This window comes from Mizuhopecten yessoensis, unplaced genomic scaffold, assembly GCF_002113885.1.
Source record: "Mizuhopecten yessoensis strain PY_sf001 unplaced genomic scaffold, ASM211388v2 scaffold7515, whole genome shotgun sequence".
Taxonomy (NCBI): domain Eukaryota; kingdom Metazoa; phylum Mollusca; class Bivalvia; order Pectinida; family Pectinidae; genus Mizuhopecten; species Mizuhopecten yessoensis.
The window spans coordinates 47,126-59,709 of record NW_018407086.1 but is presented as its reverse complement, the minus strand read 5'-3'; the positions used below and the strand labels follow the sequence as shown (position 1 = coordinate 59,709).

The following is a 12,584-nucleotide window of genomic DNA, read 5'->3' as shown; positions in this document are numbered from 1 at the left end:
CCCCCCCCCCCCCCCCCCCCCCATCTCGCCAGGGGGGTAGACCTAGAACCCCGCTAGAAGGAACCCTGCTTTGTGTGGAATGCGATGGGGCATTTTATGTATAACCGTCCAAAGGTTAAGAAAGAATGAAGTTAGATTGAGCCACAAATAACTATAGTTCGTCTAATGTGGACAGCCAGAGTTTGGAATTTTGGTGAATGGACACTTTCTTGTACACCTAGGAAAGGTGTTTAATATATCTTGTAGAACAGTTTAAACCTGTACTTTCAGGGATGGAGACTGAGGAAATGCTCCTCTAACTTAAATTGACATTTAATTTTATTCGTTATGAGTGGGATGTAGTTTTGAGCTGGAACATTAGATAGCAGGTAACCTCCACGAGCATGTAGACACTTGGGATAGCATTGGAGTGAGTGGTGAGGTTTTGGATTGGAGAGTGAAAGGGATAGACTTTAGAAAGTATTTAATAATTTTTAAGGAAAATTTAAGGGGAATGCATATGATAGTGCATGCCCCGAGTCAATTTATCTACCCAATACCCCGTCATGTAAGGGCGTGAACCGTAATGTACACTCGTGTCCCCGAGTCTGTGTTGAATGTACAATGTATCAAATGTCCGAGCCTGTCCTTGATGCCATACGATGTATCTAATGTACTTGTAAGTCTTTGCGGGGTGCAGTGTACATATGTTACTTTTGTATCGCACAATTTTGTCAATAAACAGTCTTCCTTGTCCGCAGTATTCTCACAGTTATAGTTGTTAGGCAGCTGGAGAAAAGTTCTCGTTCCATATGATTTAAACACGTCAGATTTGTGTTCGACCTATTATTATAGGAAAGGGTGTCGTCCTGAAGACTGTGTACGTCCCTGTCTCTTGGGTCGGGTCACCGTGGCCAGTGCTGCTGCCGAACGTAATGCCTCTAGGGATTCGGTGTTCAATCCGGAAGTGTTACGTTGTAGGGAACGAAGCAGTTTTGACGTAGTAGCGTCGTAATGGCCACTGACAACAATAGATGCGTATTCGTCCTGTAAGTACTTGAGCTGTGCGAAGCTGACTGTGAATAACTGCTCCAATTTTTCTTGAGTTATCACTTCACCGGGTTCTTTAGCGTCCAGAACAGCTGTCTCGGCGTATCGTCCACATTTTGAAATAACGTTGAATGCGGGCTGATCAGATAGTTGAACTTCTTGACGCGATTCGTGCAGTCGTATCTCAGCTGGTAATTGGTTTTTAGCTACACTGTCCTTTATAGCATTAAATCCGCCTTGGATATCAACACGGTTAATCCCGGCTGCACCTTGCACATTCTGCACACCTGTGGGACCGGGGGACACAAGTCGAAAATTCAAGTCACTCGCGAACGGGTTGAAAGCCACGTGGTCGGCAGACGCTTGGTTTTGATTCAGCGTTATGTTGGCCAATCTCTCCCCAAGACCGTCGAAACGTCTATTACCGGACGCAATGAAGTCCTCGAGTGTCTTCTCCATACACCTGGTGTAGTTTTAGATATTTACACCGACCAAAAATATCCAAATGTTGATTTTGCCGATCACCGCCACTGAAACGTCCTTGCTGGTGGAGTGTACAGCATTGAACTGAATCTGTGTGTGAAACGTCACTTTCATGTGACATATCTCACAAGTTTACTTGTTTACGTTGTCCACGTGACTACTTATTGTCATGATGAGACTATTTGAACCTCTGTATAGCTGACAAACCGTTTGTGTTAGATACACTTAAGGAGGTACCGCGGATTATTCAACCAAATTCTTTCATAAGTTCAGTTGACAACAAATCTTCGTATGATCGTATAAATCTTAACCCAGACTGCAGGACATATGCTGGGGTACAATTCGCGGGATGGCATATTTTATTTAACCCAGTACCATTTGGATTTAGAGCTAGCGCGTATGTTACCATACTACATGTTTGATAGCTACAGGCTACGCGACTCCATTCTTGAGAGACGAAGTGCTGATTTTCGCACCCTACAGAAATTTGCAGGAAAATGCATATCCCTGAAGCTACCAGTACAGGCAGCCAAGTTGTATGTATTGGAGGTAAATAGGGCTATAAGGTTGGCGTCGAAAAATAGTAAAATTTGTCAGGTTGATCGACGAACTCAAAACTGAGGTCGAGCATTAACAATTCCTGGATAGATGGGAAGGGAATATTCCATATAGAGATGAACACTACAGACGCTTCTTTGTTTGGCGGCTGCGGTGCTGTTGTAGACCACTCTGAAGCATTAGGCGATGCCTTTGGAAATGAAGATGCTCGTCCGATCCACTTAAGGTGGCACGCCTTATTTCAAACCATTTGTGTTGTGAATAAGGAGTCAGTTAATCACAGGGTTGATGTTAGAGTTGACAATCTGACAGTTGTAGCTGCATGGGAGGGCCAAGTTTACAAAGATGAAAAGCTTTGTAAGTTTGTAAAGAACATTTTTGAAGAGACACAAGAGCATAGCATTGGTCTGAAGCTTCAGTATATTCCTTCAGCAGAAAAGCTGATAGGGAATCTCACAGGTTTTCATTGAATGAGTGTATGTTGACACCGGATGCATGGAATATAGTTCAAAGGAAATGCGGTCTCCACCCGGTTGATCTGATGGCTCTAGACTCAAATGTTATGAAGGACGTATCAGGAAACTCATTGAAGCGCTATACAACTTGCCCTATGTTAGGTTCTAGTGGAGTAAACCTGTTCGCACAAAATATCGTCAGGAGGATGCACCATATTTGTTCCCACCCATTTTTCCTTATATCCTTAGCATTGAGATTCCTGGGTGAGCAGAAAGTTAGGTCATGCACTATTATCTTTCCAAACTAGACCCCTTACCATTGTGGAAGCCGTTCATGCAGTTCTGCTGTGTTAGGAGGATAGTGTTAGGACAGAAAGGGGAGGGCAACGATATTTTGGAACCTTACAAACATGGATTTTCTACCAGGACATTAGTGTCTGATCTGTGCGCAGCTAAAGTAGTATTTGGTGCCGTTTCAGAATCTACCTAGATACATACCGAGAATGTGGATACCAGCGGTCGTATCTACTGCCTGGTGTACCCCAATGACGAGGGTTTTATATACTGTCAATCAGGTGAGGAGATCCATCTTATATAGATAGGGTTCAAATTAGACTTTATTATCTTCAGGACAAAGTAGACAGTTCGGCTTAAATAATAAGAAATCTGTACTGGAGAGGGAATTTTAAGCTTTTATCGGACATATTCTCATAACTGCAACACCAGATGACGTATGCAAGTACCTTGTTTATAAAGATTCCAAAGGGAAAACTTCAGTGCATGATATCAATTGTCCTTTTGTTGGTATGACCAGTATCACATGTCATTGTCCAATGCCTTTAGCATTCGGAACTGTTTAAGATTTGATAGGGCAGTTGAAAACTATTTTTGTATCCTATGGTAGAGGAAATAGGTTAATGCGAGGGCAGGAAATCCTACATGTAGTCTTAAGATGAGGAATCGTGTTAAGGCTATCCAATTGGAACAAGCCCAGTCGAGAATTAAGGTGAAACAAGCCAAACCATTGTTGTTCTGATAAGCTTCGGAAAATAATTTAGTATATGGATAAACAAATAACAAAAGCACATTTGTAACCAACGAAATCCATATTGCTTAGAGACCGAGCCTTCTTAAAAATACTGTTTTTTTGTGAGGATCGAACTGTTGATCTGTGTTGTTGTACTACGCTGGAAATTTAGAAGATGGCCGACAACACCGGGAGTATCATTTCTCATACTGTTGGGTAGACATTGAGCGTTGGTGCGTAAAGAGGATCAGCTGGTTTGTCCTGTGGCTGGATTAGAGGGATATATCAGTCGTGCAGCTATTCTTCGTTATGGATATCAGTTTAGATATCTAGATCACACAAACATAATTATATTTTATTAGGCTGTTACAACATCAGCAATGTACAGTAGACTAAGCAATATTTAAAAACACTGGCATAGATGAGGGGGAAATAACCCATAGTATAAGAGATGGTTGCTCAGTTTTGATGGCAGTGTCCGGGAGTGGGACCCCAAAGGCAATTTTGTGATACGCTTCGCTTGCCATTTTTCTGATTAAAGTGATAGTGTACATACCGTGCAAGGCATTGAAACATCACACGTAAACGCTTAATTGGAAGTGCTACATGAACCTTTCTAAAACGTATAATTACCAACCCGAGGAAAATGTTGACGTCCCCCTACGGGCCTACATTTTTCCCCCTACGGGCCTACATTTTTAATTTATACAAAAAACCTATTCTCTTCTCCCAAGAATGTAATATTAATATTAATCAAAGTGCCGTGGGCACTCATGGATGCTGTGTATGTAGTATTCAAATAATGGAATAAAGGCGGTGGTACATCAGTACAGAATGGCAGTAAATAATAAAGAACATGTTTTTGAGTAAGGGTCATAATTTAATAGCCCATCCCTTAATCATAATTTTCAATGAAATATATATAACGAGCATAGTATTGCTAAAACAATTGAAACTTGTCTGATATTATGGACCTTCGCCACTACCGTGTAATATGTTTCCGGATCTACTGCCCGATACCGGGTCTAGGTCATATCATTAGTGTGTGTCTTCGTTTTCCGGTTTGGTGCCCAGTAAAGCCGTGCGTCAACAATCAAGTGTGTTTGTGGTTTCTGTCTCTTACTGGCGTGGTGGCAGCGGTATATATGAACTCACATCTTCCAACAAACGTATGAAGAAACGAATCGTCCACGCACAATAAGGTAACAGTCTAAAACCGCATCGTGGTGTCATTTCTACTGTGGAACGCCCTTGATAAAAATTGGCTTACACGCACAGGGCCCCGAAACAATGGTGCCTTACAAAAACTGAAACAGTCAATTCTTTTGAGAATTGGAGGCAGAATCTCATGTATACCCTTTCTCTAGACCCCAACTTTGCCCCGTTTCTGGTTGATGGCGTACAATGGCAGAAGAAAACGAGAACAACACAGCACAGGGGTTTTGTGGATGATGGCGAGCCTGTACCCAAAGCAAGGCGGCGGACACGTGATCAAAAAGTGAGAATGTTGGAATTAATGTTAGGACAAATTGCTAACTATGTCCCCATAATTTCTAGAAATACTATTGTGAACAATGCTTTCCCTGGTTCCTCAATGGCATACGGGTCTACTGATGACGAGAAGGCGGAATCAACAGTCATTAAAATGAGGCATCTACACCTCAAATCCCGGACATCCCCATGGTGATCTCAGTGCCAGCTCAGCACTCTCTACCGTCCGATGATGATTCACATGATCCTATAACAAGTGACGACGATAGCAGTACTCCTGTGCTGCCACCTCTGGACAAAATCAACCCTGAACCTACTACGTCCTCTCGTCCAAGGCGCGAGTGCAATCTCCCTAACCGTTATAGGGACTTTATTATGTACAATTGAACTGGGTAGATTTCTGACTTTTGAGTTAAAGTACTAGTGTTTTGTATTTATGTCTATGTACACACTTGGTCAGGTAACCAAGCCAGCAGTGGTGTGTAGCTATCTTCTCGCAACAAGACTTTTCAAACTGTGGGATATGCCCCTTGTTTTTAATGGGTAGATTTCTGACTTTGAGTTAAAGTACTAGTGTTTTGTATTTATGTCTATGTACACACTTGGTCAGATAACCAAGCCAGCAGTGGTGGGTAGCTATCTTCTCGCAACAACACTTTTCAAACTGTGGGATATGTCCCTTGTTTTTTTTAGAGAAAAGAGGTAGCGCCACTACCGTGCATTATGTTTCCGGATCTACTGCCAAATACTGGGTTCTAGGTCATATCATTAGTGTGTGTCTTCGTTTTCCGGTTTGGTGCCCAGTAAAGCCGTGCGTCAACAATCAAGTGTTTTTGTGGTTTCTGTCTCTTACTGGCGCTTAATTAGTTTTTCAAATCGATGGAAACCCTTCAAGGAATGAAGCTGCTACAGCAGCAGACAATGATCTTTTTAAAAATAGTAACAGTGACCTTGACCAGACAACCCTGCAAACCAAAATTGTCCCGTAAGATTATGGGAAAGTTAACGATTAAATGAATAAATAAAAAAAATGTTATATATATAATATAAATCAATAATTATGACATTATTATTACAATTTGTTATCGTCATGATTAATTATACAAAAAAACACCGAGATTGTATTATTTCCAGTGGTGTAATCACGAACTTATGCAAGTCCCTTGTGTATCTCTCCTTCTCCCGATATTGTAACGAAGGTTAAAGACCTAAATACTTATTCAGTTTCTGTTTCATGTGAATAATAGGTATATACGGTTTTAATTTTTGATATTCAATATGCCATATTCACGAAGCACTTGTATTACACTAATCGAGCCATTATCTAGAGACTGTATTGGGAAGCCATCTACAAAATCGTTAGGCACAGCTGCTGTCGCATTGGGAAGCTATCTAAAAACTTGACGACTACTTTAGTATAAGTCAACATTCTCTTTCACTCAGACACTTTCCATTGAGACAAAGAAAACACGAAGCCTACTTTATCAACAAGTCGCGAGCATGAAACTACGCAATGATGGACAAGGGGAGAAAACTCTTACACACACACTTTAGAGTATTGGAATACGAGGCGTAGCAATTTGAACCAAATATAGTTTGGAACTTTCACTAATTAAAAAAGCCACTGTTAAAGATCTTTACATATTTTCTGTGATTTTTTTGTCTGATACAGATATGTTTTACCATATTATAGCATTGATCATATCATGAAATAATGAACACATTATCTAAAAATCTTTCGCGGAAGGAGATAAGTGTTGTGTTTTTTTTGTGAAGAAATTATTCGGTCCATGCTGTACACAGCATCCACAAACCAATAAGCAATACCCTTTTTATGACCGAGTGACAGTGGTCACTCCATTATTTCAATGTTTTTTTTTAATATTAAGTGAAAAGGCAATGTGGAACAGTGAGAGAAGTTCCCAAATATAGGCACATCCAGTGTATCATCTTTGCAAAGTTTATATGCAAGAAATATGTATTTCAAATAAGAAAAAAACATTGATGAAACTCGAACTTTATCATGCTTCTCCTATCACCTAAGCAAAACAAATTGAAATCAAAATGTTATTATTTTATGGAAAATTATTATTACCCTCGGAAATGTAATAAAATATGCCTGTTTACAGTTGAAGCAGAATTTGAATTTGTTTCATATATTTCGCGATATCTATTGCACAAAAAGGCACAATGGGTTCTTCGTCAATGTCCTGTTATCATCAAATCAAAACGTCAAATTGGAATTAAGAATACCCAGATTCTCGCGAACTCCTGTCAGTATACATGGCAAGCTGAGCTTATCGACAACTGCCCGTCCTCCTATAACGCTTGCTGTTGCGAGGACATTAAATCCAAACAAACAAAAATATCGACAAATGCTAATAGTTTCTATAAAAAAATATTGATAATGTGTTAAATTCTAACGACATTTTGATGTTCGTGAATGACACGTTTTTTGTTTTGGATTTCTAGGACACCTGTTCGCATTGAAATTTTAGTTAAACTGAAGGTACATGATACAACTAATTATCAAACAATAAAAACAGTGACTTCATTATCCGATTTTACCAATTAATTACGCGGTCCCTTACGAAATATGCTATATCATTGACGTTGTTTTAGTTTGAAAAGGTTCGTTGCTAAAGTCTGATCAACTGGGCTTGACACGATTTAACCACAGTTCTATCACATATTATAACAAGGTTCGTTTTCGACAAGAATTTATTGTTGAATGGTATGCATTTTTATGAATGCCGTAAAACATATACACACACAATTGTGCAACATAAGATGCAACTCTGCTGTCACATTAAGAAACTTCTGCAGGCTTAAATAAAGGTAACGTTGACATCAAGGCGGACACATGGCCAATCAGGTAAGTTGTTTCCGGAACAACGAAGTACATTGCTGCTGTGAAAGTAATAATGAAGGATGATAGTCGTTATCCCGTTTGATGACTAAACGTTTGAAGTGTGACAAAACATATTGCAAAGTACGGTTACTGTTACTCAAGAAAGTTTTCTGATTTACTTTCAGGGTTTGAGATCGGGTCAATTACTTTGAAACCTAGAGGCGCATTAATTACAAGCAATTGCAAGACGTTTTAAAAAAGCCAAGACAGTTTTTTTCTGTAATTGTTACAATTCTAGTGGACCTGTGGTTCAGATACCGCGCAAAGAGGGAACACTTNGTTAAAGATCTTTACATATTTTCTGTGATTTTTTTGTCTGATACAGATATGTTTTACCATATTATAGCATTGATCATATCATGAAATAATGAACACATTATCTAAAAATCTTTCGCGGAAGGAGATAAGTGTTGTGTTTTTTTTGCGAAGAAATTATTCGGTCCATGCTGTACACAGCATCCACAAACCAATAAGCAATACCCTTTTTATGACCGAGTGACAGTGGTCACTCCATTATTTCAATGTTTTTTTTTAATATTAAGTGAAAAGGCAATGTGGAACAGTGAGAGAAGTTCCCAAATATAGGCACATCCAGTGTATCATCTTTGCAAAGTTTATATGCAAGAAATATGTATTTCAAATAAGAAAAAAACATTGATGAAACTCGAACTTTATCATGCTTCTCCTATCACCTAAGCAAAACAAATTGAAATCAAAATGTTATTATTTTATGGAAAATTATTATTACCCTCGGAAATGTAATAAAATATGCCTGTTTACAGTTGAAGCAGAATTTGAATTTGTTTCATATATTTCGCGATATCTATTGCACAAAAAGGCACAATGGGTTCTTCGTCAATGTCCTGTTATCATCAAATCAAAACGTCAAATTGGAATTAAGAATACCCAGATTCTCGCGAACTCCTGTCAGTATACATGGCAAGCTGAGCTTATCGACAACTGCCCGTCCTCCTATAACGCTTGCTGTTGCGAGGACATTAAATCCAAACAAACAAAAATATCGACAAATGCTAATAGTTTCTATAAAAAAATATTGATAATGTGTTAAATTCTAACGACATTTTGATGTTCGTGAATGACACGTTTTTTGTTTTGGATTTCTAGGACACCTGTTCGCATTGAAATTTTAGTTAAACTGAAGGTACATGATACAACTAATTATCAAACAATAAAAACAGTGACTTCATTATCCGATTTTACCAATTAATTACGCGGTCCCTTACGAAATATGCTATATCATTGACGTTGTTTTAGTTTGAAAAGGTTCGTTGCTAAAGTCTGATCAACTGGGCTTGACACGATTTAACCACAGTTCTATCACATATTATAACAAGGTTCGTTTTCGACAAGAATTTATTGTTGAATGGTATGCATTTTTATGAATGCCGTAAAACATATACACACACAATTGTGCAACATAAGATGCAACTCTGCTGTCACATTAAGAAACTTCTGCAGGCTTAAATAAAGGTAACGTTGACATCAAGGCGGACACATGGCCAATCAGGTAAGTTGTTTCCGGAACAACGAAGTACATTGCTGCTGTGAAAGTAATAATGAAGGATGATAGTCGTTATCCCGTTTGATGACTAAACGTTTGAAGTGTGACAAAACATATTGCAAAGTACGGTTACTGTTACTCAAGAAAGTTTTCTGATTTACTTTCAGGGTTTGAGATCGGGTCAATTACTTTGAAACCTAGAGGCGCATTAATTACAAGCAATTGCAAGACGTTTTAAAAAAGCCAAGACAGTTTTTTTCTGTAATTGTTACAATTCTAGTGGACCTGTGGTTCAGATACCGCGCAAAGAGGGAACACTTATCATTGCAAATGTTTACAGAGACGAATTCCTGAAGCCTTTCAATAGAATATACATAAAAAACGTCCAAGTACTGAAGAAAATGCTTTCCGGGAAACGGTTTGTCTTTAGGATGTTCTGTGCAGTGCAGTCTTCTAGTGTCTCGCCATTAAACCAAGGAGATACAACCAAGCAGCGTTTATGTCATTGATAGCGCGATTGCGAAAGCGTTTCTGCTAAGAGGGAATACTTCAAAGGGTTGTAATAGAAAGATCAAACTACATACCGCATTCATTTGATCCCTGACACTTTTGACAGAATTTAATGAATTGCCCTCGTAATACAAAAAGAAAAGAAATACAAAATGAACGAGGAAACCTAGAGCATTTGTTTTTTTGTAATACTACTTATCAAAGTCAATGTAAGAAAGCTCTAATTATTACAAGGTGGATGAGTAGATACGTTAACAATGCATTGACAACGACTATTACAGGAAGGTGCACATGGCGTGTGCTCAGAATTAATACATGTGGTACATAAGTCCCAGAAATAATTTGTGAGCATTTTGATCGATATCAATTCAAAATATAGTAAACCGCTTTGAGACGACCTACGAACTAGGTTGTGATAAAGCGGTATATAAGAACCTCGAATTTTTATTATTACTATATAGGTTGTTTTTTTTTTTATACTTTATACTATATAGTCTTCATCAAAAGCCAGATCCATCAATTTGGAAAATAAATAATTATGCTGAATCAGTTGTACTGTAGTTAACTATGGTTATGACAGTAAATTCAGATGTAAATGGGTATGTTAAAACGCTATTTAACGTATCACTTTTAAGAGTATGGTTAATTAATATTGAGTCAGACACGTTACAAGTTGACGTCGTTGCCGGCAGTATTGATTGAATAGTCAATGCAAACTCTGTTGTTGCAGAAAAACTCTAATATTTGCTCCACTTGTGCGTTTGTAAGCAATAATATTGTCTGCAGTAGTTATACGAAGCAATTTGCGAAAGCAAGCAACAAAAACAAATAGTCAATGATATGATAAATTGGTTATACAATGTTTAAACGGACCATGTATAATTAGAGGGTGTCAGACGTTTCGCCCCAAAACCGTTATGCCCCACACCAGTTCGCCCCAAAAAACCATAACGCCCAAACTAGTTCGCCCAAAAAAATATAACGCCCCCTTCCTGAAAAAAGGAGCTTGCTTATTTTCCCATTATTATGTGATTGTGTTTACCGTGCTAATGGGAATAACTCTTGTTTCGTGTATACTACGGAAAGGTCGGCGCAACAAATATATACATATAATTTTAGTTTTGCAAAGCCAGAAAGGTAAAAGTGATATGTTTCCTTTAACGTTCGTTTTCAGTTTATGTTTCCATAAGATGTGACTTACGGAAATGTAGCATTGTGTACATTCTTTCATCATACACCGACGCGTGTGCATGGCTTTAAAATAAACAACAAATCCATGTTTTCATGTGCTTTTATAAAGAACAGATTTCTTTTAGGTATTTGTACATCTTGTCATCAAACTTAGCTATTAAACAAACAGCAAAGCCACATACGATCTGTAGTAAATAACTTAGATCAGAGAGGCAATTATTTTCCTAGTTCCTGAACATTTTGTGTCGCCGCATTGATGACAGGTGTTATTAAAATAACAACGTTAGGAAAATGTACCCACACAAATATTAAGTGATGTATTGTGCATGACATATATCTTTTTGTTATATTATGTGGTATCATTTGTTAATGTAAGTTGTTGTTGTTGTTGTAAGTAATTAACTCTCTCTCTATATATGTATATTTGTACAATAATATTCAGGTATATATAAAAGATAATTAGATTATTTTCACGCGTGCCGAAGGTAGCTGACGTATCATATCTATAATATCTATGTTAAGCATGTATTGTATATTTTAGATAATATATATGTTTAAGATAATTAGATTATTTCCACGCGAAATTATTCGAAACAAGAAATGATTATTTAATGTTGACAAGGAAGTAGTCACAGCTCTAAAATAGAAAGAGTTACCTCCCATTACCTGCCTTCTATAGTTCAATATAGTTGCGTAGCGGTTGTGGCGATACGGAATTTTGGGGCGATATAGCTTTTGGGGCGAAACGGATTTTCGGGCGATATGGTTGTCATTCTTTGGGCGAACTGAACTGAAAATTGGGGCGATGTGAAAAAAAATTGGGGCGAACTGGTTTGGGGCGTAACGATTTTGGGTCGAAACGTCTGTAATTCATCATTAGATATTATTTAAGTCCAAAATGGTTCTAATTTACCACGAACTACATCCATACCGAAGTCAGTAAAACCCCATCACGTACTTTTAATTTTTTTTTTCTTTCAAATTCCATCATGTATTTATAAATAGGAAATCTGACAAAACCCTTTCACATATACAATCAAAATACGTTTGAAAAGTCACAGTGGAATGAATTATACATTAAATATTTTAAAAGTAATTCAATGAGACAAATACGCTAAATTCAAATATCAGATATATAGCTCTTATCAGTTATTAAAGTGAAGCGTGTTTTACAGATGATTCACACTCTGTCATACAAGTGTGGGCCATATATCACAAATCAGGATTATATAGTCCTCCTTGCGATCACTGACAATTGTCTTGTTTTCTTAATAGCTTGTTGTATGCAATAATACAGCACATGGAATAGGAGACAGAAGTACGACGAAACAATTGTTATATTAAGTGTTGAAAGATTATGTTTTTGTTAAGCGGATCTAGGACCAGGTACCCGTATCTAATATCCTT

General features: G+C 37.9%; 1 protein-coding gene across 1 annotated transcript in view; it reads right to left on the bottom strand.

Annotated features, from left to right (window-relative positions):
• Window positions 1-12,584, bottom strand: part of LOC110453818 (lactase-phlorizin hydrolase-like) — a gene marked incomplete at its 3' end in the record, with an annotated part of 105,186 nt that overhangs the window by 49,791 nt on the left and 42,811 nt on the right. Inside the window, exons 25-26 of the mRNA XM_021502987.1 lie at window positions 11,208-11,240; window positions 864-1,492 (exon numbers count right to left, since the gene is read on the bottom strand). Coding sequence (XP_021358662.1) covers window positions 864-1,492; window positions 11,208-11,240 — 662 coding nt within the window. The remainder of the gene's footprint in view (window positions 1-863; window positions 1,493-11,207; window positions 11,241-12,584) is intronic.